The 27983-nt window shown below is 45.9% G+C and overlaps 1 protein-coding gene across 1 annotated transcript; it reads left to right on the top strand.

Annotated features, from left to right (window-relative positions):
- Nucleotides 1-9653: 9653 nt before the first annotated feature.
- Dhrs7c (dehydrogenase/reductase 7C) lies at nt 9654-26103 on the top strand. The gene is made up of 6 exons (XM_038329019.1): nt 9654-9807; nt 19199-19311; nt 20809-21019; nt 22866-22958; nt 25075-25230; nt 25895-26103. Exons 1-6 carry the CDS (start codon nt 9654-9656, stop codon nt 26101-26103), a joined length of 936 nt encoding a protein of 311 aa, XP_038184947.1.
- The last annotated feature ends 1880 nt before the right edge of the window (nt 26104-27983 follow it).

Below are 27983 nucleotides of genomic sequence, written 5' to 3'. Positions count from 1 at the left end.
AGTCTCCCAAAGGAAAAGAGTCCCCAACCCTTACTGCAGATGTAGAATTTGTTACCCACACAGATTTAATGGCAGACAAACCTGGAATATTTTTCTCTAGTTGACACAGGAAATATATGGACATATTATGCTTTCTAATTTTCATGAAGAAGATAGACATTTTAAAATAAATTTTGTTGCCTGAAAATATTCTTCACCAGGTATGGGGACATGGGCTTTTAATCTCAGAGCTCAGGGGGACCTCTGGGAGTTAGGGCTCTGAAATAAAAGGACTTAGCCTCAAAACAAATTCATAATGTCTACTTACAATGAAGCCAGTTTGAAAGGATGGTAAAGTGACAGGAAGAAATGGAATGGCATCTTATCACAGTGAAGTGGAACAAATGTTTGGATTGTCCTGCTTAAGTTAAGTCACCAGGCATTCTTGAGTCTAAAAATAAACTCTGCCAAGCCCGCAGGCCTTGTGGGAGGTGGCGCTGTGCTCAGGACTCCCCGGTGGTGCGTTCGGTTATAACCCTGCATCAATCTAGTTCCTGTTTTAAACTAGCATGGGATTAGGCCACAGGTTGTAGAAGGACCATAGATGGCCAAATTTCAAGAACCTTAAATTTGTTCTAGCTCAGAATAATTTAAAAGGATTCACGTTTACTTGCCTATGTGTTTAACATGTGTGTGTGTGCCTGTGTGTGTGTGTAAGAGAGAGAGAGAGAAGCCCCCCCACACACACACACGCATGCATATAGGCCACAGTTCAAGGGTGGAAGTCAAAAGACAACGTGCAGAGTTGGTTCTCTCCTTCCACCATGTGGGTCCTGGGGATGGGACTCAGATCCTCCAGTTTGGTGGCAAACACATTTGCCTGCTAAGACATCTCCCCGGAGTCTTTTGTTGTTGTTTTTAATTGTGTTTATTGCTTAGTAAATATATTTCTGGAAAAAAGCTACATACAATGAAACATTAATTCATTTGTGCTAAAATTAAGTTATACTATGAAAGAGTAAACAGACAGAGGAGACCTACTAATTTCTTTGTCTCAGATTCAAGTTTGAGCACCATTGGTCCCGTGCTTTCTTGTACAATGTTTAGGAGCCAGCTTCTCTCATCTTGGGGAAGAGCATTGGCGTTCCCCAGGTACTTTGCCCTCCTAGCACAGAAGAATTGACACCCGGGTAGCCTCTGCTCTTTGCAGCATGTGGCTTCGTTCATAGGTGTGTCACCCTATGTGTGTTTGCAGGGAGATCCTGTGTGACTTCACGATGTCACCCTGCACGTGTGTGTAGGGGGAGATCCTGTGTGACTTCACGATGTCACTCTGCATGTGTGTGCAGGGAGATCTTATGTGACTTCACCATGTCACCCTGCACGTGTGTATAGGGGGAGATCCTATGTGACTTCACAATGTCAAGCCTGAGCTGGTCCCAGAGAGAAGGAAATCCTTAGACATGTTTCCCAAAGATGCTTGTCTGTTGGGTAAATATGAGGAGATGACATCTGACGGCGGTGAGGAAGAAGAGAACCTCCTGGAGCCATGTGAGCAAGTGGATGTCAACGGCGCCAGCAGCTGACAGAGATGTCAAGGAGGAGGCCTTGGGCCTCTGAAGTCCAAGTCAAAACAAGCTCCGAAGCACTTGCTTTCTTTTAAAATCTGGAGATATTGCGTGTGCACCAGGTGTGGTGACACAGGCCTAAATCCCAGCACCGGGACAGAGGATCATGAGTTTGAAGTCAGCCCAAAGAACAGTCAGGTCCTTTTTAAAAAGGACAAATGTCAGCTTCATTGAAGCATAGCACACAAAGAGAAATGTATCTAAATTATATATGTACAACGTAAGACATTTTCAGAAAGCGAAGATTCACCCCAGTGTGACCCTATGGCTAGTCAAGAAACAAACACATGCTGTTTCTGTTTGCCAGAACTGCAGCGCACAACGCCTGTCTGTGTTCTATGCGCTACCATACAGTTCGCGAACTTCAGGCAAGGGGCTGGAGATTGAAACATACAAAGACACACAGACAGAGAGACAGAGACACAGACCTCTACTCACTGGTAAGAAGCCCTTTATTCAATAGCACCACGGAGGCTTACATACCCAACAGTCAAGTGGGCCAACAGGTGAAAACCTTATCCTCTGATCCTCAAGGCAAGGTAACACGTGCTCGTGAAGCAGAGCTGGTAAACAACTTTGACACAGCTTTCAGTAACCCAAATCAGAAGGAAAGTAAAGATCTCTAGCAGGGAAGAGCAGCTGGAGGCCAGGACTCTAAATGGTCCCAGCAAGAACACAGATACTGCCACATGTCAATTCTTCAGTGTATTACAATTTTCTCTTTACATATCTATTCCCTCTTATTGATTGTAAATCTGTTTTATGAGTCTATGTAAGGACTGCTCCTTATATCTCCAACATCTAAATTAATGGCTGACAGTTATATGTATTATATGTATATATAATTGCATATATACATGTGTGTGTTTATATAAAGCTCAACATACACACATATACCAGATAGCCTTCTAAAAAATAGTTTTATGGGAAATAATATACTCATGACTAAGAACACGAACTCTTACACCAGAAAATCTGCCCATTTTGGTTTAGATGTAAAAGGGATCATTTTACATTTGGGTTAAAGAGTTGGTCCCAACCTAGGGACACTCCTGATAGTGTTTGGGTCATGAGGACACCGTCCCCATCAGTAGCTAATGAGTTCATAGATGAATGGGCTACTAGAGGATGGGTCCTTGTGGAATAAATAAATGACTTGGGATGTGTGTGACTTTGAATGGTCACAAAAAGCTCAGTGGTCCCATCTCAGAGACAGCCAGGACAGAGGGACAAAAAACACACTGGCCATTTTAACCTGGAAGCTCTCTATCCTTGGTTAACCCATCAGTGAATTTTAGCAGTTGTCTACAATGCCACAGGTACAGAGCCGTTTCTCCTGCATGAAGGAATTTAGAATTCCAGCTGGGGCTCAGGGCTTGAAGAACTGGCCCACAGCCAGAATCTACACCCGTAGACAAGGTAGTGTCCAGGCAAAAAGATGCTCTGCACAGGAGTGGATCTTTCGCTGGAACCCAACCTGGTGACCGTCCCCACCAGGGGCCAGGGGACTCAGGCGGAAGAGTCCTGTGGCACTCTTTCCAGATGCCAAGAAGGATGCAGCTGTCCAGAGGTGACAGGGTAAGAATCGGCAAGATTCACAGGTTAAGACAGGGAAGAGGAAGTCAACGGTTTCAGCACAATTGGTTATTGGGCCCTCATGCCCATCCCCTCCCTGGATGACGGGCGTCTCCCAGAGACGATGATGCTAGCTGTACTTCTGTGAGCTCCCTGGGGAACCACAGCTGGTAGCTCTTCTTAGAAGGACATCTTTGGAGCCCAGGAAAACAATAGCAAGTCTGGAAAATGAGGCCGGAACCAGGTTTGCTCATGAAACATTTCGACACCTCAAACACAACGAGCTGTATATAGCGCCCTGGATGTGTAACACAGGTGGGGCTGAGACGGTCACAGAAAAACTTCAGTCTTGGGTGCAGTGGGCAAGAAAGGGCAGACTGGAAAATTGTTCAGTGACATCTTGAAGACCCATGGGGAATGAACAAAAATGTATCTGTTGCCCTCTTTAGTGGCATTGCCTTAGGTAGGTGGGGCAGGAGGAGCCAGGGTGATTTGGGGTTGCTCCATGAAGGGAGGGAGGAAGGTGGAAGGAAAGAAGATGGCGAATTAAAACAAGAGACGCGAGGAGGACAGTCTGCGAGAATTTAGACCGATTCTTCAGCATCCACCCGATTCTCCCTCTTCACTGGCTTGTTCTATCTCACTTTCTCATTTCAACTATAAAATTAGTTTGGTGTAAATTATCTGATAAAAGGGAACAGATACTCGTGTACCCATTACTCAGACTTAACACAGGTACGTTCTATGGCTGCCACTCATCTCCCTTTATGAGAAAAGAAAGAAATGAGATGTAAGATGAACAACTAGTGCCTCCTCCCCCATCCTTCCTTGTCGCCCTCTCCAAAGCAGCACCTGGGAACCTCGGGCACTCTGCTTTGCACAATTGAACATGGTTGTCCCGTGTAGCTGTTTCCAAAACCACACAAACCTTATCTCAAAAAAAAATCACAGGAACGAAACCACCTAATTCTATTGTCTCTCAAAAGAGGGCAGACCATCTCCTTTCCACCTTTTGTTTTTGTTTTTGTTTTTTCGAGACAGGGTTTCTCTGTAGCTTTTAGAGCCTGTCCTGGAGCTAGCTCTTGTAGACCGGGCTGGTCTCGAACTCACAGAAATCCGCCTCCCTCTGCCTCCCGAGTGCTGGGATTAAAGGCGTGCGCCACCACCGCCTGGCTCTCCTTTCCACCTTTTTATTGGGTTAAAATACATCACATGATTTTCCCTTCCTACTCATCTCAAGTGCACAGGTCAGTGGCATCAAGGACACTTACATAAGTGCAGCCACCTCCATCGTTCATCCCAGAAGGTCATCCTCTCCCCCAGGTGGAGCCCTGTGCCTGTTAAACTCTACTCCACCCTCTCCTTAGCCCCTGGCAGTCAGCACCAGTCTTCTGTCTCCGGGAATCTGGCCCCTCTGGGGACCTCATGCAAGTGAGGTTGTGCAGTATTTGCGTTTTGTGACCAGCTTCTTTCACATAAGAGAATGTCCTCAAGGTGCACCCATGTTGTGTGTGTCACATTCCTCCCCCTCTTTTATAAAAAAGAAAAAGGATAAATAAGATTCCAGACAATTTTGTCAGACACCAGTCTGTCCCGACAACCCAGAGTAACTCGTCCAAACATCCCAGTCCATCCAACCTTAGTCCCTCCCTCTCTACCAGCCATCCACCATGTATGAAGGCCTCCATAGATGGCGCGCACATTTCTAAGAGGGAATCCGTGAGAGGCATTTTGTACAAGTCAAGTCTTATTTCCAGTAAGAAGGAAAATAGTCAAGCTAGTTAACCCTGCTATCAGCCTAGAAACCATGAATGTGTGAGGCTAAGGGTAACGTGGTTTAGAACAGCAGATACATATACATTGCATACATACACATGAAGGTACTCATGTCATCCCTCATCCTTCGCCTGTGACCTCCAAGAATACACCACATCTCAAAGACCTGCAGAAGGTAGCATTTCTTATGTTCATATCGATGACACCCGTCCTTCTGCCAAACATATCCAAGGTCCTCAGGAGTGGTTCTGCACCAGAGAAAGACCTGCCAGGAAGGAGAGACAGAAACAGTCTTCATGACAGACTAGACTCAGTCAAAGTGCTAACCACTGCCCATGTCTTATACCCTGATCCTCCACAGTGGTGCTCTGAGGACGATGGGCATCCCTTAGCCAAGACACTCCAGAGTGGAGATGTTCCTGGTTGGTTTTTAGATTTTTCATTTGTTTGTTTTAGTATTTGCACGAATAAAATGAGGTGTCTTGGGAAAAGGACCCAAGCCGAAACATGAAACTCCTGTTTCGTGCGACCCTCATACACACAGCATGAGTTTATGCTGTCATTTAAACGTGTCATGTATGAAACAGAGCATCACAGATGAATATTCCTGCCCGTTGTGTCACATTAACATGAAAGGTTTTGGATTTGCCGTGTCCGATCTCTGCATTAGGACTGCTCAGCTTGTGTTAACTTTCTGTACTGTGCCAGATTCCCCACTTCCAAAGAAAGGCATGAAATGTAGCAGGCTGAAGTCTGGGTCCTAGCAGGCCACCATCCATTCTCCTCCCTCCTCACCCTCTCCAGGTGGAACCAGCATGGTGCGGGGCACTTGGCTTTCTATGTGGACAAGTGAAGGGGTCAGAGAGGCTGGAAGGAAGGTGCCAAGGGGCACTATGTTCTGATTCCCTGACAAACAGTGTATACTGAAGCTTCTGAGTCCAGTTTAGAGCTGGGTGTAACTTCTGCATGGGACAAAGAGGAGAGAATGGCTGAGAAGAGGGTTCTTCTCCCAGCCCAGGTTTTCCAGGATGGTCCCAAACATTCATATATCTAAACTACTCAGTTTTTGTTCTCGACACTTGGGTTAGAATATGTAAATGCCAAGTTGGTGTATGGCTCAGCGGTAGAGGGCTCGTCTACCATGCTCAAGGCCCTGGGTTCCATGCCAGCGTGACAAAAATAAAGAGAAAAAGAACCCCACAATTTCAAAGCTCAGCAAACTGTCTTCTTCCCGCAAAGGGCAGTAAAGCAGATACTTGGAGGGTTTCCCAGTGAACTGAAGAATGCGTGTTGGCTGGTAAACTCCAGGTCTGTCCTGGAGTGATTAAGTTAAAGAAAGAAAGCTTTCCTGACAAGCATCGAATTGATGCTGTCACTGACACAACAAAGGTGACCTGGGACCTCCATCTATGGTTGAATGTAGCTTCACACCAGGGCACCTACATTCTTATCCTTCCCACTAGAGCCATGAAGCAGTGTGGAAGGGACCCAGTATATTTCAGTCACTTGTAGAAGAACTTGCAGGCTGGGTTGGGACAAGCTTTCAAAGCTGTAGCTATTTTTCCTCCGAACATCAAGGTATATGGTAGATGGATTTCAAAGCTTATGGTCTGGGTTGTGGGGAGAGGGAGATCTGCAACCACCAGGCAGGGACGGCACCTTGCAGAACCACGGGTAGTAAGTCCACTGCAGAGTTGAAAATGCAAGGTCCCTTTACCTGAGAGGCTCCTATCAGTCATTGCTAAAGGTGCAGTCACTTCTTGGGGCCCCATCTTCACATGACCAAGTGGCAGGCTTCAACAGAGATAATCAGTTGGAGATGATTAGTTAGAAGAAAAACATCCAGCAAATTAACTAGATTAACCTCAATAGTTTACTTGACCAAAGAATGATTCACGAATTGAGCAAGACTCAACTTAGCAGTTCCAGGCACATGAGCAGCAGGCTTTTACAGGTGACCCTGGAAGGCACGTAGAAAAATCATTGGATCAGCTCTAGTGAATGAGTTGGGCCTTATTGGGCATGGGCTGGTCAGTTGACTAATTAGCTTGGTTGTTTGTGGTTGGGTGAAACTTGGCTATTTGCTACTAAAACAGAACAATACCCAAACCTCCTGAATTCAATTCCAGTTTATTACCTAGGAACTCATAGCACAGAGGCAGCCTCAGGCCAGTGGCTTCCTAATTGTTTAATTTAGCAGTTTCCCCCAGACAGCCTTCACGTGCCCCTGGGACACAGGACTTCTTGGTCCCTGGTAGAACACTGGCCACTCCTCTTCTTGCCCTTTGCTAAGTCCTCTTCCAGTCCCTTCCCTCTAAATACCCAAGTGCCCCAGAGCTTGGTCTTCAGATATGTCCCTTCAAAGCTCTCGCTCAGACCAAATGGGTCTCCAACCTACCTGTGACAGCTTTTAGATAGATGTCCTGCCTAAACCTTCCCTGATGGGTTCCATACTGACAAACCAGACTGTGCCCTCAACCCCTTGTCTTAGACTCTGTGGTTATGTGACTGCCTCTCTAACACTAGCTACCACCCATTCCTCTTAATGTCTAGATTGCAATGCAGTGTCTTTTCTTTGCCTCATAAGAATATGAAGCATTGCTGGGCAGTGGTGGCACACACCTTTAATCCCAGCACTCAGGAGGCAGAGGCAGGCGGATCTCTGTGAGTTCGAGGCCAGCCTGGTCTACAAGAGCTAGTTCTAGGACAGCCAAAGCTATTACACAGAGAAACCCTGTCTCAAAAACAAAACAAAACAACAACAACAACAAAACATGAAGCATCATGCTTTGTTGATGCCCCGGGAAGGCCTGCCTCTTTCTGAATGGAGGGGGCAGCGTATATAGGAGCCATGGGGAGGGAACAGGAGGAGAGGAGGAAGGGAAAACTGTGGTTGGTATATAAAATAAATAAATTAATTAATAATAAAAATGAATACGAAGCACACCTGCCCCAGGGGTGCCTGCACATGACCGCTCTCAGAAGAACAAACTGAAAATGTGAGATGAATTCACACAATAAGCATGAATGGGCTCCAGTTTTTACCACGGTGTAGATGAATCTCACAAACACAATGCCGAGCAAGAGTGTCAACTCTGTGATTCTATTTAGATAGTCTACAAAGGAAAAGGTGCACATGCACACAAATGCAAACTAGTGCACCCATTTGAAGACCAGAAAGTAGTTCCCCATTGGAACTGGAAGGAAGGAGACCAACAGACACATATTTGTACTGTGTTTGTTGATGTGGGTACTGGTCACACAAATGTTTGTCATCAGATCATTGAGCGCCATACAGCCCTAACACGTGCACTAAATGCCAATAAAGAGATGAGGTTTGTAATATTCCTGGTTGTTCCTATTTTCTAAGAAATGCAGTTTCTGCCCTTCTCATCCTCAACCCACTACCCACCCCAGGCTCACTTTCTGGCCATCTCCATTCTCTTGCCTGAGAAAATGGCTCAGCATTTAAGAGTTCTTGCTACTCTTGCAGAGGACCCGAGTTTAGTTCCCAGAGTCCAAGTCAGATGGTTCACAACCACCTGTAATCAGGGGATTACAGTGGATCTAATACCCTCTTTCGGCCTCCACAGGCACCCACAAACATGTTGTACACTCACATAGACACACACATACATATAAATGTGTAAATATAAATAACAAAAGTATACCTTAAAGCACAAGCAGACAGGATGCTGGGGCAGGCCTTGGACTTTGGATGGCTTTAGCCATGCTGAGTTCCTTATATAGTTAAATTATTTAACATCTTGAATATTTAATCATAAAAGGTAGCAACAGTTACCTCCTGGAGGCTCAGAATCTATACCAGGTTCAAGATAAGCAGGATCTTATTTTGTGTCACCAAAAGACCTGCAAAATAAAACTACCTGTTTTAGAGAAAAGGAACTGGAGCCTCGCAAAGTCAGGAAGTGCTCTCCAAACAGTGCTCTTTCATGACCTGTTCCTGTATGGGTTTTTGGTAGTAACAGGTTCCATTCCACTGACCAGGTTTTTTTTTTTTTTTTGTTTCTTGTCTCCAGCCCCCAGCCCCCACTCAGGAAGGGACAGCCAGAGGACTCAATGCCCACCTAGGTCTGAGCCACCTGCAAGTACTCAGTAGAGGAAAGAAAGACACAGGCATTTGTGCTGACAATCCCCGGGACTGACCCCTGACTCTCGGCCCAAACTGCAGAGGAAACTCTAATGGTCCCGCCAGCCAGCTAGGCTTTAAAAGTCCTGGCAAGAACTCTGAAATCAGACCCGGCCAGCATGTGTCCCTGAATATCAGCATAGACACTATATTTACCCTGAAAAGCCCTTTAGTGCAACTGGGAGCTATAAATAACCATTAGGGCCCAAGCAAGTGGCCTTAACACATGGATTTCCTTCCAAAAATGCAGACCCATTTTAATTAAACTTGTAATTAGCCTTAGGGGAGGGCAGGCCCCCTGAACACCTCCAGTGTGAGACACTGTGAGTAATTTCTATTTGCTGGGCTTTTGGGGATTCACACACTCCTTGCTGTTCAGCCAGGAAGAACGTCCCGGGACCTTGCAGAGCCCAGTTCCCTGGAGAACAGATCCTGGGCTTGGTGGGAATGAAGGCTTTGAGCCTGAACCTCCCCCTGCCCTGAGTGTTGCAATCAGGACCTCTGCAAAGCCAATTGTTTGTCACCCTGCTGTCCTGCAGAGCAAGATGGGAATCATGGCTGTCCTGATGCTGCCTCTGCTGCTGCTGGCCATTAGTGGCCTACTCTTCATTTACCAGGAGGCGTCCAGGCTGTGGTCGAAGTCTGCTGTGCAGAACAAAGTGGTGGTCATCACGGACGCCATCTCAGGACTGGGAAAGGGTAAGCTGACTTCCCCTGGGTGTGTGGCCATCTCTGTCCACAAGGGACCTGTGGAGGCAGGATGGTGTGGGGCACACCTGCTGGTAGGGAGGAGGAGTCAACCCAACAGGGCTCTTCTCTTTGAGAGACTGAAATTTTCTTGCCTGGTGAATGACAGGGTCAGAATCCCTGGGGTTGCCAACTCAAGCTTGGTGCTAGCCATGTATTTGGTTTGATTGCTTCAGGAGTTTGCAGAAATCTTGAAATGCCAAGTCCTTAGTTGGGGCTGCATACTGGATAAAAGGGCAGACTAGGGTTCCAGTCCTGGTTCCAGTACTTCCCTGGCAGGTGCCTCCACCTGTATGACCGCAATGTCCCATGCGTAGACGGAGGATAACAGCGGTCTCCACTTTGGAAGGTGCACATGGGTGGGACTTGGAGTTGCTAGAGATGGTCATGGTGAGACATTTCCCACAGAGTCCACCCTCCTCCGTGTGCCACTCTCTCCATCACACACGGCTACTGCTTCCCACCGTCTCACTTCCTGGACTCGAGGGCATTTTCATTGGTAATCCCCATGTAAAACAGTCTTCTGGGCCTTTCTATTTGTGGCATTTGTGACAGGAATATCCTGTTGGTTGTAGGATTCTGGGAGGACTTTTGTGGCCCTATCTCTGAGGTGTCTTCCATAGCCCGCTGCTTGTTCTCCTGCATGTCTCCAGCAGTGGTGTGTGCGTTTCCATGCTGAGCCACTGGGAGAGGTCTCAGGGACTGTTTACCTTGGGTCAGCCATGGCATGTAAAGACGGCAAGCATAGACATAGTAGATGCAGCCTCTGGAGCAATTGCCAAATAGGCTATCCTGACTTGTTGGGATTGGCACTCCAAAGGTGGGGTGACACACAGACCCAAAACTGAGTCTTCCCCAGGGCTAACCAGGACACTCTAGCTTGCCCATCAGCCCAGATGCAAGACCGAGGTGCTGTTGGGAAAGTAACAAGAGAGCCTCACCTGAAGTTGTTCAGCCGTGGGCTGTGGGACAGTCTTTCGACAAGTGGAATATGCTTGTCTAGGAGCAGGTCAGGTCTCTGGAGTCTCCCCTGACACCGCACCTGTTCCATCCTTTCCGGTGCCCCCAGAGACCTGCCTCCCCACAGCCTAACATTCTGCACATGCTCACCACTGCTAGCACCCCCTACGCCTGCCTCAAGGCTTCCCATCTAGTAAACACTCAATACATATTTTTAAATTTTTGTTTTGAATCTGTGCTATTTCCCTACGATTTTGAGTGCTATTTTGGAAGCTGTGGGATTTTTAGGTCTAGGTCACAGTGGTTCTCAGCCTGTGGATTGCAACCCCTTTGGCGGTCGAAAGACCTTTTCATGGGGTCACCTAAGACCATCAGAAAATATCAGACAGATATTTACATTGTGATTCATAACAATAGCAAAATTATGAAGTAGCAATGAAAATAGTGTTATGGTCGGGGAGGTCAGCACAACACAGAGAACTCTGCTAAATGGTCGCAGCATTAGGAAGGTTGAGAACCACTGGTCTAGAAAGAGAGGTCTGACTGGCAGAAGTAGGTCATGAGGTGCAGACTTGTGAAGGTTATACCTTCTCCACGCCCCTCCCCCACACAGGCTGTCACCTCCGATCACCACAGACCCAGCTGTAGTCCTGTGCCTTCCTGACAGAATGGATCCTCTCAAACCTGGCCTTAAATAAACCTCTATTCCCATAAATTGCTCCTGACAGGATCTGTAACCAGTACAATGAATAACTAACATCTGGAGGCCATTTGACCAGGGAATGTGCCCAGACAAGTACGTTTGTGGATATTGGTTTAATTGATTTCCACTTTGGTTCCAGTATGGTCAGAGAATGAACTCTGCGTGATTCCGTTCCTTTGCATTTGCTGAGGCTTGCTATATGGTGTGGCTGTGGCCTGTCGTGCAGTCTGTTCCCAGAGAGCTGGGAACAATTGTGTCCACTACTGTGGCTGGGTAGATGAGACTGAAATGTTGGCTGCATCTTGTCGCTGAAGATGTTGTATTTATTTCAGAAGTCTTGCTTATTGTTTGTTAATATCATTGGGTTATGGTCCCACACACGTCGGGACCCCAGGAAATACACCAGAGGTGTTTGCGGAAGAATGTGGCCCAATCTGTCGAGATTTTGGTCACTATTCTCTTTTGCTCCGTGTCACTGATACTGCAGTTTCCACCCTCCCCAGCCTTATCCTTAACCCTGTTTCAAACAGGAAGGAATAAAGTCCAAGTATTTACAAGTAACGTGAGATACTGGGTACGTGTAACTTTAAATAAATGCCTGCTTTCCGTGTGCTGCTGATGACAGCAATCCCAGACACCAGCTGCTCCATTTCAACCTCAAGGCAAGAAAAACGTAAAGGGCATAAAGTGGTTTACACATAATCCATACTGTGCCTGGGTACCCTAGAGCCAGGGGGAACCCTATGGGCAGTTATAGACGACGGAAAACATGGACACAGCCCAAATCTGGACATCTAACCTTCACCCCAAACCATCACAAGCCGAACAAGTCTACCTTGTTCCCACTGGGTCTCCAACAAGAGTGTCAATCAAAATATCTAAGCCCTGGATTTGGTCTTCAGGGAAGGTTGACTAGATGTTGTCCCGGCCTGCATTCTCATGGCTCCCAAGATGCCATTCTTCCCCTTCAAACAGTGCTGAAACCTACCTGTCCACGGCGACCTCAGCCCTTGTAGGCCACTTTCTCAGTCTCCTGTCTCCCGAATCAGAAATAGCTTTATGCTCTTTGGCATCTTAGATCTGAAGAAATATGTAAGGAAATGCTCAGTTTGTGTTTATTAGTTGGAAAGGGCACAGTGGGTGTTGAGATGCTTGACAGGGGTTAAATGCTGAGCTGAACTGAGCTGAGCTGAGCTGGGCTGAGCTGATGGCAGACTAAAGCTGGATGTGGTCACCTGTAATTCTAGCAGGAGGAGGCAGGGGGATCAGGGATTCAAGGTAATCCTCGGTTACACAGTAGGTTTGAGGCCAGCCTGGGCTACCTGAGATATTGTCTCAAAAATAAATAAATGATTGAATAAATGTAAGGATCGGAGTACAGAGGAACTGCTCCAAAATACCTGGCAGGATAGAAACAACAGCTTCCAAGGATTTGGTTCATCGTGACAGGCAGGGCAAGAGAGAAGAGCTAAGTTCACATCACCACCAGTGAGGAAGCAAAGACCGGAAATGATGGTGCTCCACCAACTTCCAAGCCCCCGGCTGTGGGGTGGCGTCACCCACATTCAGGGTGATTGTCCCCTTCAGCTGTCCCGCTCAAAAACACCCTAGAAACACACTCCTAGAAGTGTGCCTCAGTTTCCTGGGTGATTCCAAAGCTAATCAAACCACCAACCCCACGATCTCAGCACTCGGGGGACTGAAGCAGGAGGATCACTCGGTTGGAAGCCAGCCTGGGCTAAGCAGTACAACCCAGTCTCAAAAATGACAAAACAGAAGAAGGGTAAAAATATGAATTTCAGAGTGAACCTGGTGGTGTGGACCTATACGTTCAGCTACTTGGGAGGCTGATGTAGGAGGATCGCAAGTTCAAAACCAACCTGCACAACTTAGTGAGACCTGGCAGATACATGCCACCATTAGGAAAGGGGGTGGTGGGTGAAAATGAACTCCAGCCTGCTTCCGTCTCAGTAGTGGGCATTGATTGGTCAAGAAGCAGTCTTTTGTGGTCCAGCCCAGATGTGAAACTCTTCCTGCAGCTGGAAGGAAAAGTAAAGCCAGGCTGTCACCTGACTTTCTGGTTATAGACATTACATACATTATATATTATATACAATACACGTCACACACAATCCTTCCATCATGGCCCAGCCCCAGCAGGCCTGCTTCATAAGCAATGTGCCCATTTTCCCTGATTTCTGTTCCCACCCCCATTCTCCCTGGCCTGAGCTTCCTATTGTTTCTGACCTTTCTAGGGATAGAGAAATAGAAAAGGACATAGAGGAGAACAAGGGAGCTACTTACACATTTTAAGGTGACTCCAAGCTGTATGGGCAGGGCACATGGCTGGGGGTATTGCCCAGTAAGGATGCGTTTGCTTGGCACATACGAAGTCTCTGGTTTCAGCCCCAGCACTGGAACTAGGTGGGAACCTAGGTGTTTTGTTTTCATTATGGGCACCTTTGTGACCCTCAGAGGCTTCCATCGAAACATCCAGCTGCTCCTCTGGGAAGTGGAGCATGTGGACTTCTCCCACGGCTCTACTTCCCCTGAGCCCTGGTCTAGGGGTAGGCAACGCCATACAGACCAGTCTGGTCTGGATTCCCAGCTGCAGGGAACTCTTAGCAAACCATTCCAGGGACCCACAGATGTCTTCTCTCCTGGAGGAGATGGGCAGGAAGAACATCCAGAGTCTGGCCTGTGGCCAAACGCTCATACTGACCTCGACTGAGAGCCTGACTCCTAAGTCCCTCTCCTCCTGCTCCCCTCTTCTCCTCCTCCTCCTCCTCTTCCTCCTCCTCTTCCTCCTCCTCATCCTCCTCCTCATCCTCCTCCTCATCCTTTGCTATCTGTTGTGTCTTATTTTAGGGTGAAAGGAATGAACTTAATAAAGCAGTGATTTCTTCTGAAAGCATGCATCTTGGACTAGCACCTAACTTTGAAATTTTGCATCTATTGTATCTTAGTGCCTCTGAAATGTCCAACTTAACTCCCTTTTGACGATGCATATATACAGTACTACCCCGCTTTGCCCACAAACACACACACAATCAAGTTGTAGTATTGTATTTGACACCTCTACAACGAGATTGATTTCTGTGTCTGTGTGTGGATGTGTACATGTGAGGACAGATAAGCCAGGAGGCCAGAAGAGGGTGTCATACCCCCCAAAGCTGGAGCCACAGGCATTTATGAGCCCAAAGTGGGTGCTGGGAACTGAACTCAGGTCCTCTGTAAGAGTAGTAAGTGCTCTTACTACTCAGCCATCTCTCTGGCCCCTGATAAGCTGCTTCTAAAGCTTCTACCTTTTAAACTTATTTAATATGGATTTCTTTTCATGGCAACAAATTCATTTTTGTAAAATCAGTTTTAAGGGTTCAAAGATATTCTCTTTAGATGTACTGTAGTTGACTTAACCCACCTTATTATTATATGAGACATTTACAATAATTTCCAGTGTTTTGCTATTGGCCGTGGTATTGAGATAAGAAAGGTTGCCGGGCGGTGGTGGCGCACGCCTTTAATCCCAGCACTCGGGAGGCAGAGGCAGGCGGATATCTGTGAGTTCGAGACCAGCCTGGTCTACAAGAGCTAGTTCCAGGACAGGCTCCAAAGTCACAGAGAAACCCTGTCTCGAAAAACCAAAAAAAAAAAAAAAAAAGAAAGGTTACAACTGTGTCCATGCAGACACAGTTCGTAGTGATTGCTTTAGAAGAAATACCCATAAATGAAATTGATGTATCAAAGTCCTTTGAAGGAGATAGTCAAGTTCTTCTTCCAAAACCTGTAGTAGTTCATACACACACTAGAATGAGTGTGAGACAAACCCACTGTTTACATCTCGCTAAGACGATGATCCGTTTAGTCCTTCATTAACTGATGGATTAAAATTAGTGTGTGGCTTAAATTGCATCTCTTTATCATGTCCTGGGTATAGGCTCTTAATCTTCTGTTCATTAACTGTGTTTTTTTATCTTTTTCCCAGTTGGTCCTTCTTATTTGTAAAAGTCCTTTGCACATCAAATAAATAAGCCCTTTGCTGACACACAGGTTATAAATACTTTTCTTAATTTGTTTGCTCTTTATTTATGTCTTTGCTGTAAAAAAAAATTTAAGGATAAAATCTATAAATTATTATGATACAATTTGTTTCTTTTGGGCATGCTCAGAAGACCTTCCTCAGTGGAAGAGAACAGATAAATCTCTAGCTCTTTTGTGATTCCTGTTTTCCATTTAACTATTTAGTACATTATAATATGGTGCATCTATCTTTTTATCTCCCAAATAGGCATCCAAATATCATTTTTTAAAGATTCATTTTATTGTCATGAAGTGTATGTGTGTGTAGTACAATATATGCATGTGAGTGCAGTGCCCTTAGAGGCCAGAAAAGGGTATCTGATCTCCCGGAGTTGGCGTTACAGGTGACAAGCTGACATGTGTGTTGAGAACTCAGGTCCCCCACAAGAGTGGTACTCACTTTTAACTGAGCTGTCTCATCAACCCCCCCCCAATATTTTTTAAGTAATATATTCTTTTCCCATTAGCTCAATATATTAACTTTGCCATGTGGGTACTAAATTCTCATCAATACCTGGCTCCATTTTTACCAATACTTCTTACCTATGTTGAATTTTTAACATTTTGCTTTAGTTTTGGCAACTTTATAGTACCGCCATCTAGGTACTTCCTCTAAGAGGGGAAAATGCAGCCAGTAGCTCATGGACACAAGCATGCAAAGGCTGGTCATCTCACATGCAACTGAGACAGCCAGCTCTTCATGCCAGCTACTGCTTTAGAAGGCTGTCTTAAGAGTTCTAGTTCTGTGAAGAGACACCATGACCATGGCAACTCCTATAAGGAAACATTCTATTGGATCTGGCATACAGTTCAGAGATTTAGTCCATTATGGTCATGTTGGAGAGCACACTAGCAAGCAAGCAGACATGGTGCTGGAGAAGGTGCCAAGAGATCAGCATCCAGATCAGAAGACAGCAAGAAGAAAAAGACACTGGACCTAGATTAAGAATTTGAAACTTCAAAGGCCACCCCCAGTGACACGCTTCCTCCAACAAGATCACACCTACTCCTACAAGGCCATACCTCCTAATAGTGCCACTCCCTGGTGGCCAAGCATTCAAACACAAGAGTCTGTGGGGTCATTCCTATTCAAATCACCTCAGAGACCCAGCCTAAGCTAGTACCTCCCATGGCCATAGTAAGAAATATCTGAGCAAATACAAGGATGTCTCTCCCAATCAGCTTAGGACAAATAAACTGTCCAAACATGTGAGCTTTCATTGTTTTAAAGTGTCAGGATTATTGTTATCCATGAATGTTGTATGCCTGTCAGCTATTGCTAGAGGTGACTCAGTAGATAAAGATGCATATCACCAAGTATGGTGACCTAAGTTCCATCCCTGGGATCCATATGGTGGAAGGAGATAACAGACTCCCACAGGCTTTCTTTTTATCTCTACATATGTACCTTGGCATGCACATACCAAAACATACAAACATATACAATAATAAATAAATAAATGTTTTAAAAAATTAAGGAAAACTCTATATTGGATTAGTAAGTAATTAGTTCAGAGTGAAACAAAAAGCAAAGTCAACCTTTTCTGTCTTTTGTTTATTTTTGAGATTGTAATTTAATTACATTTTCCATTCTCTTTCCTTCCTCCAAGACCTCCCATGTGCCCCTCCCACTCCCTTTCAAATTCATGGCCTCTTTTTTCATTAAGTGTTATTGCAAGCATGTAAGTATTTGTATATACATGTATATAACTATAACCTGCTGTGCTCATACAATGTTACTTGTATGTATGTTTTCAGGGCTGACCATTTGGCACTGGACAATCAATTGTTGTGCTCTTCTCTAGGGAGGACCATCTCTCCCACTCCCAGCTTCACTGAGTTGCCTGTAGTTCTTGTGTAGAGTGGCCCTGTGAGCAGAAAGCCTTAACTAAAGTCTCCATCCACAGAGAAAATGTGGAGGGCCGGGTGGTATTTGATCCAAACAGACATGGTAGGACTTACCGATATCTTAGCTCAACGACTGTGGTCTCAAAGGCTAGTGACTCTCTCCATTCAGTATAGGAAGGAATTTTCATCTTCAGACCTACCCAGCAAAGCAGAGGCTGCTACTCCTTGCTGTGTGTAGGCCTCATTAGCTTATGAAGACAGCCATAAACAAAGATGAGACAGTCACGCAGACCTGAATAATCACACAGAAACTATATCAATTACAACGCTGTTTGGCCAATGGCTCAGGCATATTCCCAGCTATCTCTTACATCTTAAATTAGCACATTTCTATGAATCTATGTATTGCCACAAAGCTGTGGCTTACTGGTAATGTTCTGGCATCTTTCTCCTTTGGCAGCTACATGGCATCTGCCTGACTCTGCCTTCTTTCTCCCTGCTTTCAGTTTAGTTTCCCCTGCTTAGTTATATTCTGCCCTGCCATAGGCCAGAGTAGCTTCTTTATTAACCAAATGGTAATAAAACATGTTCACAGCATACGGAGGGGAATCCCACACCAATCCCTTCCTTAGCTGAATGTCAGTGTAGAATCTGTATGGAAATTCTTCTAGAGCTGGTAACCCTTCCATATATCCCCACACTCTGTAACCCATGCTCCCAACCAACTGTCAGAAAGGCCAACCTGTACTGTTTCTTCTGTTGCTGCCAGGCCTCTTCATGGATGCAATAATGCTTGGCAGTCACTTTCTTTTGTGTCCTGCTCATCCAATTAGAACAGCATACTGTCAGTAGTAGAGGCAAGGGCATTTTCTTGCCCAGTGGCTTACTTTTGCCACAAAGAAAGTAAAATCTATTTGGAGTTTCTTCAATGCCCATTATCATCTCTGGAATAGATCGATGCTGCCAGGAGCTGACATGTCTCATTGTCATAAAAAAGGAGAACCTAGTTATCAAAACATCTTAAAGGCCATATTCTGTAGATCTCTGAATTGTTAGAAAATGACCTGTCTATCTAAAATATATCTTTGTTTGACCTTAAAAATATACCTAATGTGACTACATGTGATTGACTACAAATCTGCATTTCCTTATTATCCTAAACAGTTGGTAATAATTATTTTCAAGAACTAGAAATTTGCATTACATTATTAAATGAGTTATATAGGTACAATACCTTAAATAAGACTAGAAATGTATGTACAACTGCGTTTTAACAAAATTAATCTCAAATTTGTATCAATATAAAAAATTTGCATACAATATACAAAAGTCCAATCCAATGTAAAACATTTAAAACTAGTAGTTGCTTTTTTAAAAAGTAGATTCAATAATCTATCTTTTTATCTTATCATATATATCTCCTCCCTTTTTTCTTTTCAGAGTAGATTCAGGGAAGCAACCAAGCTGAGGCTAGAAACACAACACACAAGCAAACCAGCCTAGCTTAGGGTGCATACAGCTCAGTGCTAGCGCAATCTCTCAACACATGAAAGATTGGGGTTCAATCCTCAGGACTCCTAAAATGTCTAGCCTGAGGAGGAGAATCAAATGAAATGATGCCCCAGAAGGCAAACCTTGTGGTGAAGATGAGATATCGGGATCTGTTGACATCAGGAGTTCCTAAGAGGGGAAAGTCCCTTCTATAGGTCTGTTCACCCAGTACACCCTGCCTCCCTTCCCTCTTCTCCACAGAGTGTGCTCGGGTGTTCCATGCAGGTGGGGCGAGACTGGTGCTGTGTGGGAAGAACTGGGAGGGACTGGAGAGCCTCTACGCTGCCTTGACCAGTGTGGCTGACCCCAGCAAGGTAAGGCCCTCTCCAGACAGCCTGAGGCACCCTGAGCCTCCATCATTGTTAAGAAACAGTTCCGGGGAAATGTGACAGTGGCTTTGGAGAAATCAGTCAGTAGCACTGGCCCAGACAGAGGCTTGTCTGTCCAACAAAAGGTGCTTGTTTGATCATTTATCGTGGCAAAATTTTGGCACTAATTCCCTGAGTTTATGTGAGTCAAACTCGGAAAAAAAAATGCAGATAGTGAGTGCCCCAAGTGTCCCAGCTGTGGGTTGTGATTACAAATATGGCTGATGTTAAGACAAGCAAACAACACAAGGAACAGTAGCATCAAAGAAATCAAGGAACTCCCTTTCTAAATCACCCAGGTTATAGGTATTGCCTTCAGTACTCTTCAGAAAGAAAATTCCAACCCTTACTCCTGAGATTAAAGTTGGTATTTGCAAACAGCTCAAAGGAGTTGACTTGATTTGGATCAATTAGAATCACACAGAATGCTACACAGAGAATTTTGGGGGACGTTATAAGGTTTTTGGTAAAAACCAAGTTGTGTAGGAATGAGGGAGCTCTGTCCAGCCTGTCGTTTCAGAGCCTTTGATATGTGAGTGTGTATCTCTCCAAAGAACTTGGGGATCAATGACTGTTTTCCAAAAAAATGTGACCAAGAATGGGAGACGTCTCTTCAAGGGTGTGTGTCAGAGCTAACATCTGCCCAGAAATTGCATTGGCTCCAGGGAACTATCAAGCCCCACCCCCATCTTTGCTTCTTTTTTTTTTATTCATTTTACATTCCAACCGCAGTTCTCCCTCCCCGGCCACCCCTCCCACCTCCCTCCCAGCCCATCCACATCCACTTCTCCCAAAGGTTAAGGCCTCCCATGGGGCGTCAACAAAGCCTGGCACATATAAGTTGAGGCAGGACCAAGCTTTTTCGAGCCCATTCCCTACAGTGGGATGCCTTGCTTAGCCGTCTTTACTTCTAAACCCGTAACATCTTGAGGACGGCAGTTGTCCAGAGCTGAGTACAGCCCCTAGCATCTAATAGATGCTTCAAAACTGCCATGTGGAATATACCATGTTGATGCAAAGCAAGGGGTGGCTGCCAGCTGCTGAGCTGAATTTTCTTGTAACTTATACACTAAATGGGGAAACAATTTCAAAGAGGAACACGGCAGTGTTCAAAGTTGTGATGCCAACACCGGAGCCAGTTCACCGTCTCCAAGGGGTCACCTGGTTGACAAGAATGATTGGGTCAGCTGAGGGGCCCTGGCCAGAGGTTCAGAGTTACTACGGCTTATCCACACTTAAATGTGGCCCTAGTCTCCCAAACGAGATTCTCCAGCAATCTCCTTCATCCCAGAGTTGTTTTACGTCTTCCCCTTTGCCTTGGTTAGTTTCCCTAATTAGTCCATGACTTTGAATTCCCAGAAGAGAAGTCATTTGACTGAGGGCCTCCAACATCCCCAAGGAGGTGATCCCAAACATGTCCTGATTCTCTTCTTGCTCCCGCAGACTTTCACCCCAAAGCTGGTCCTCTTGGATCTCTCAGACATCAGCTGTGTTCAGGATGTGGCCAAAGAGGTTCTTGACTGCTACGGCTGCGTGGACATCCTCATCAACAACGCCAGCGTGAAGGTGAAGGGGCCTGCCCATAAGATTGCCCTGGAGCTCGACAAGAAGATCATGGATGCCAATTACTTCGGACCCATCACCTTCACCAAAGGTCCTGCAAGGCTCATTTTTCTCGGGGGTCTGTGGGCCACCAGATGCTATGCAAAGACCTGTGGCGCCACCAGGTGGCCATCTGGTTCTAGACAGAACTCTTCAACCCAAGGAAGCTCGGAATTTGAGCACTGAAAGCTTTCAGGTCCCCCTGTAAATGTCCGTCACAAAAGGAAGTGTCATGCAGGTTTATTCTCATTTCACTGTGAAACTCTGTTCCTCATCCTCATCCTGCCTGGTACCTCTCTCTTTGCATCCAACCCGTAGCTCCCCTGTGAGTCTGTCTCCCTGGACCACCGTCTTCAGCGTTTGCCTATATTTTGCTACATAGGTCTTACAGTAGTTCTTCATTGACCATGACAGTCTGTCAAAGGTTTTGTCTTCAGAAATGAGGAAGGCGGTGCTGGGAGATGGCTCAGAGGGTGAAGTGCTGATCCAATACAAGCATGAGGACCAGATTCCCAGCCCAACATAAGAGCTGGGTGTGGTGGAGCAAGACTGCAAGCTCAGCTCGGGGCAGAGGCAAGATAAGAGGATGCAGGGAGTTTCCTGGCTAGCCAGTTCAGTCAAAATAGCAAGATTCGGGTTCAGTGACAGATCCTGTCTCAAAAAATATGAAACAAAGACAACACCCAAAGTCAACCTCTGACCTCTACATGTGCATGCACAGGTGAGCCACCAGGAGTGGCCCACATTAAAGGTGGAGCTTCCCGCTGCAAAATATTTAATGATTTTAAGTGGAAAAAAATCCCTCACAGTTATACCCAGCCACTTGTATTTTAGTTAACTTCAGACATAATCAAATTAACAACTACAAATAACCATCACAGCTGGTTCCTTCTGTGTAGGACTGTCAAAAGCGCTGAGGGCCCAGAGTCGGATGGGACCGTGTGACTCCCTTTGCTCTTCTCTAAGGCAGGGGGGACTGGATTCCAAACCTAAGCACTCCCTTTCCTTTGGCCCTCTTTCCATTCTGCCAGCTTTGTTTACTTTCTTACCATCTTTCTCCACATTTCTTCACTTTATATTAAATCTGCATAAGGGAGAAATCTTTATCATAACAGCATACACTAAACACCTTTCGTGCATCGTCCACAGGAAGCCACCTAAGAACTAAGCAAGTACATTCTCCCAGACAGCTTAGAGGACGTTTGTGCCCCCCTCACTTTATTAAATTATTAACAACTGTAAAAGAGGGCTTAAAGACAAGATGGAGGCTGGGCATAGTAGTGAACACCTGTAATTCCTGCAGTGGGGGGCTCAGGCAGGTGGATCACAAGTTCAAAGCCTATCTGAGCTACACAGAAAATTCCAGGCCAGCCTTGGCTATATATACCGAGATCTTGCCTCAGAACAGCAGGAGAGACCTATTAGGACCAACCAGAACTGTCTTGTTGAAGTAATCGGGGCAGTGAGAAGATGACCTCCAAGCTATATGTAGCAACGACCCAGACTGGGGGAGGATGAAGTGGAAAAATAGGAAAGGGGAGGAAAAAGGGGAGGGAGAAAACGGGAGTAGGAGAGATGGGGGAAGGAAGAGAAGAGAGAGTAGAAAGGGTATGTGCGGGGGGGGGGGGGGGGGGAGAGAGATCTTCCCTACTATCAAATTCTGTGCCACTTAACTCGTACACTGGTGGGTCATGCAAATCATGCAGCAATGTGCCAGTCAACTGGTCTCTGGGAAGCACAGGGTCAGTGATTTCCTGGAACCACTCCATCTCTGTCCCTTGCCAGCTAAAAGACAATGAGGCAGCAGAGCCATGAGTAACAAAGCGGGTGAAGGTGGGGATCTGCCTCTGCTGCCTGCCTAGCTCTGATTTCTAACCAGGACTCCTTGTATTTTCCAGTTCTACTTCCCAACATGATCTCCAGGAGGACGGGCCAGATCGTGTTAGTAAACAATATCCAGGCGAAGTTTGGGATCCCATTCCGCACGGCTTGTAAGTCACTAAGACAAAAGAGGGGCGTCCTTGCTGCGTGCTTTGTATTAGAGCAAGCATCGTCATGTCTAGACTAGATACAGGATTGTATGGGATAAGGAATATCATGTCCAGAGATGAGATGGGTCTGCTGGGATTTCTTTCATGTCGCAGTTCCATGATTTTGGAATATTGCAGGCAAGGTTCCTCTCCTCTCAAAGTGCATTCCCACAGGTAGAAAGACATGTGCTGTTTCAATATGACACCGTGGGTGAAGGTCACACTCTTACACACATGTTTAGCCCTAGCTCAAACACCTCTTCCTCTTTGAAGCTGTCCCCAAAGACTAGAACTGGGGACATCACATCACAAAATGGGAGGATGAGGGACATGCTCTCAGGAAAGAAGGGAAAAAGAAAAGGAGCAGAACCCAGCTGTGGAGTTCTCTGCAACAGCAACATCGAAGCCAAAGCAGTTTATCTGAGGCCATGATGGTTGCCACTGAGAGTCCCAGGGGATGGGAAGCTCCAAAAGCCAGACGCACATAGAGGAGACTCTGGGGGTGTATTCCCAGGGACTACAGGAGAAATCTAGAAACATTTCCACATTTGTGATGCCCCTGTTGTGTTTATATTTTTCTGGGAGACATGAACAAATATCTACTCACCCCAGATAGAGGCTCAAGACATAGTTTACCCAGTTCAGCTTGAATCAGTGGGTTTCCTTGGTGCCACTGGCAGTGGATGGATAAGGAGCTGCTACCTTACAGGACTGTGGGTAGCTTACAAGTGGTTATAAAAGACTTTGAAGAAAATGTCTTTTCCCCACCCCACCAACAATTAGCCACCTATACATCCTCAGAGAGGAGTGGTACCTCCTGATCTCCCCACTCCACGACAGACTATTACTGGCCCTTATAGGGGTATGAGTGTGTGTGTGTGTGTGTGTGTGTGTGTGTGAGAGAGAGAGAGAGAGAGAGAGAGAGAGAGAGAGAGAGAGAGAGAGAGAGAGAGAGAGAGAGAGAGTGTGGGTTTTTATTAACTTAGCACAATATTGTAGCGTGTATCAAAATTTCTTGCCATCTTTTCAGTTGAAAATGGCAAATCCTCCATTGCTGAATACACCGCATATTATTTATCTATCCATCTATTGATGCTTGTCTGTTGATACCACTTGGGAATTAGGAATAATGCTTCTATGGACATGAATGGTTTCTGTGGGAGCATGGCTGCATTTCTTCAGGGTGCAACCCTAGGGAAGGAATTATATGTAAATGCCTATCAGAAACTCCCTGAGCTCTTTCCAAGGCAGACACACCCTTTACATTCCCACCAGCACTGCATAAAGGTTCTGATTTCTCTTCTACTCATCAAACTTGCCCACCCCACCAACAATTAGCCACCTCTATATCCTCAGAGAGGGGTGCTTCCTCCATCTTGACTTTAGCCCTCTTGGTGATGTGAAGAAGTGGCTTTGGTTTAAAGTCCCTATTTTCACGAATACAGAACTGGCCTCCTGTGAGTTCTGAGGGTGGTCCTACTGAGCCTAGGGATTAGGAGGCCAGGATTCTAGTCAGTGCTTTTCCACCTTTGGCTGTGAACCTAGCACCATTACATGACCTCTCAGCATCCCCCCTTAACACTTCATAGAGTGAGCATAATGGCTCTTCTGCCTCTTCAGTCAGCGTACAGTGGTCTCTCAGTATCCATGACAACAGTGGTGGTTCTAGGACACCCTACAAATGGAATTTGCTTAGAACCAGTGTACACCCTCTCCCATTCTTCCCAACATCTCTGGGCTGCAAGAAGTACCTAATACAGCTGGGGGGGGGGGTGCCTCAGTGTCCTGTTGAGGGAATGTGCAATTCCTGAGTATATCAGTTCCTGGTTGGGGAACCCGTGGACCCCGAGGGCTAATGTAAACTTAGGAGACAGCCAGCCACCACACAACAGGAGCAGCGATCCAGTGAGACAGTGAATGGATCAATTGTAAAAGTTTAACCCAGGGAGCTTACAGGCCCCTTTCCGCTCTTGAGCTGAGAGGAAGATGAGTGTCTGCCCTCTGGTTGACAGTGGAACCCCAGAGCAGCAGGGTCGGGGCCCTTCCTGTACCCATCTCTGGCTGGTCTTTCTTCCAGATGCAGCCTCCAAGCATGCCGTCATGGGTTTCTTTGACTGCCTCCGAGCTGAGGTCGAAGAGTACGACGTTGTAGTCAGCACCGTGAGCCCGACTTTCATCCGCTCCTACCGTGTTTATCCTGAGCAAAGGAACTGGGAGTCATCCATTTGTAAATGTAAGATTTGAGAGGAGAACCCTAAGTCTGGAGAAACTAAACCTCTAGGCCTGAGATATCAGGTAGAGAGCACACCCAAGCGGCACCCAGCAGACCCTGGCAGGGCTGAGCGAGACACGCACCTGCTTAGCTGCTTTTTCCAGACCTAACGACCGGCACGTGATCTTTAACAACCACCCGGGTACCTCCTCCTGAGGAGGCAGCTCTGAACGGAGCCTAAGCCTTTCCAGCCAGACTGCCTGTACCTCAGGCTTGCCTCTGCCGCAGCTTAGAGGCAGGCCCTTTATAGAGCCAGGCCCCGTTTTCCCTTTAGAAAACAGGGAAGAAGTTTCTAGCCCAGCCGCCCACAGCACATTATTTAGAATACTCAAAGCTCCAGTTCTTCAACGAGACACCAACACGACCTGGGCTGGAGGACAGAGCAGGGAGCTCCAGAGGCCCTAGACAAGAGCCATCACAAGTGATAGGCCCTCCTTGGCCTTCTTATTGCCCAAGCTTGTTCCCACCCCCTCCGCTATGAAGGCGCCAAGGAGGAAATGAGGCAGCAAATGAAGGCTGGAAGGAGGACAGCAGAGCGTCAGGCAGCCATGACATTAAAGATGCACACAGCATCTTCATAGTCAGGGATTTGAACTGGCTGCAGCTGCCCGGCCCTTGCTCTCAGTCTTTTGCAGGAAGCTGGCCTATGGCGTTCACCCGGTGGAAGTGGCCGAGGAAGTGATGCGCACAGTGCGGAGAAAGAAGCAAGAAGTCTTCATGGCCAACCCGATCCCCAAGGCCGCCGTGTTCATCCGAACCTTCTTCCCGGAGTTCTTCTTCGCTGTGGTGGCCTGTGGGGTGAAGGAGAAGCTCAATGTCCCAGAAGAGGGTTAACTGTGAGCGTGGCCAAAGGGGTCGCTGACTGGGAATAAAGGCTTTCCTAGCTGGTGCGGCTCATCTGTCCTCTGCCTCTAGTGGTCTCCGGTACAGGCCAAAACCCACGAGTTCGCCTGCGCAAGGCTCTCACCCTCCCACACCCCAGAGCTGCGGGGGTCTCTGAGTGTCTCCCACACAAAATCAGGGGCACATTTCCAGAAGTTTCTCTACTTTGTGGAGTGACAACTGAGCAGGAGTGTAGGAGCTGTAGTGAATCAAATCATCACATTATCCAAGTACGCTATGGCCTCTGGTTTGCCCAGAAAACCACCCTTATCTCAGTCGGGGGATAGGTCTGGTCCACCTCCAAAAGCCAGACAGCACAGCGCTACCCTTTAGGGAAGCATTTCCCAAACTGACTTCCTGTAGGATGGAAACAGTCTTTGATCAGTCAATAAAGCAGCCACCAACCATGTAGGACAAATTGAATTTTAAGTTTTATTTAATTGAGAGTAATTTAAGCATTATTATATAAGCATATTATAGGAACATATTATAGGAATGTAAATTATTAATTTGTTAACATTTTATATAGTATATAAATATATCACATAACATATAAATATATAAAACTAAATTGTGTCATTAATAATGACTAATATTAATATAATTGTTGTGTGTTAATATTTAATATGGTATGGTATGGTATGTGATGTATAAATTATATTATATAGCATACATTACACGTAAACATAAATATTGTGAACACATATGTAAGAATATGCTTATGTTATACATACTATTACATCATAATATACTTCTTATTAAGCTTAGCTGAAAATTATTACAAGTACCCCTCATTGGAAGCACAGTCCAGCCCTCCCGCAGTTGGGATGTAGCCACAAACAGCCAGTTTCTCAGATCCTCAGTGGCTGCTGAGATCTTCTGCCCCCAGGCATCCGTCTTCCAGGCTCTCTCAGAACGAAACCCCATTCTCAAGTACCCCTCATTGCTCTGCTGATGCAGACGGCAAACGATTCATGGACTCTTGAGAAATACAGGCACAAGGTTTGGCACTAACATTGTAACCAGCAACTCAAGTCTTCTAATATTTATAGGTGAAAGACTGCTACATTCCCCAGATCTGTCGCTTATGAACTTAGCATATAAAGCTAGACAGATGTGTGTGTGTGTGTGTGTGTGTGTGTGTGTGTGTGTGTGTGAATCTTCTCTTAAAAAGCAAAATCGTGGACTAGGGAGATGACTCAGTGATTAAGAGCACTTGCTGCTCTTCCAGATTCCCCTAAAGCAAGCCAGCGAGATCAACTGTAAGGAAAAAGGACCCTCCCATGTATATGAATTTGTTCTATCATCCTCTGTCAGCTGGCCAGGGATTCCAGAGCCTTGGGTAGACCTAGAAAGGTTGACTGTCCCCAAGAAACCCATAATCAAAAGTTCTGTCCACCATCGCCCTCGGGATGCAACTTGTTGCTCTCAGGTGGCATTCTACCACCCTATCGGAGTGGGAAATCTCACCGACATAGTAAATAAAGACCTCCGACATTTATATTGAAACACTGGACAATAAATAAATAAATAAATAAATAAATAAATAAATAAATAAATAAATAAATAAATTTTAAGAATGTTAGGGGTAGAGAAGAAACAAGAGGTGTGGTGGAAATAGACATGCTCTGCAATGTGAGAAATGACCACAAGGTGTCACTGTTGCTCCAAACACATTTCGCAAAACCCTTCACAGAACTTCCACAAACCACAGCAACAAGAGTCCATGCATCCTATTCACAATAGCGTGTACATGGCTCTCCTCTCTGCCTAGGTTCCCTGAAATGACTGGCGTTCCATATCACAGATGGGGAAACTAAGGGTATCCATGT

This window comes from Arvicola amphibius, chromosome 4 (genome assembly GCF_903992535.2).
Source record: "Arvicola amphibius chromosome 4, mArvAmp1.2, whole genome shotgun sequence".
Lineage (NCBI taxonomy): Eukaryota > Metazoa > Chordata > Mammalia > Rodentia > Cricetidae > Arvicola > Arvicola amphibius.
Note: the sequence above shows the minus strand (reverse complement) of the source record. Positions and strands in the feature narration are given on the sequence as shown.

Coding starts and splice junctions, on each gene's coding strand:
- Dhrs7c (XM_038329019.1), top strand. CDS start 9,654: ATGGGAATCATGGCTGTCCTGATGCTGCCTCTGCTGCTGCTGGCCATT. Junction 22,959..25,074: donor GATCCCATTCCGCACGGCTT/GTAAGTCACTAA, acceptor TCTTTCTTCCAG/ATGCAGCCTCCAAGCATGCC. Junction 25,231..25,894: donor GGAGTCATCCATTTGTAAAT/GTAAGATTTGAG, acceptor CCTTGCTCTCAG/TCTTTTGCAGGAAGCTGGCC.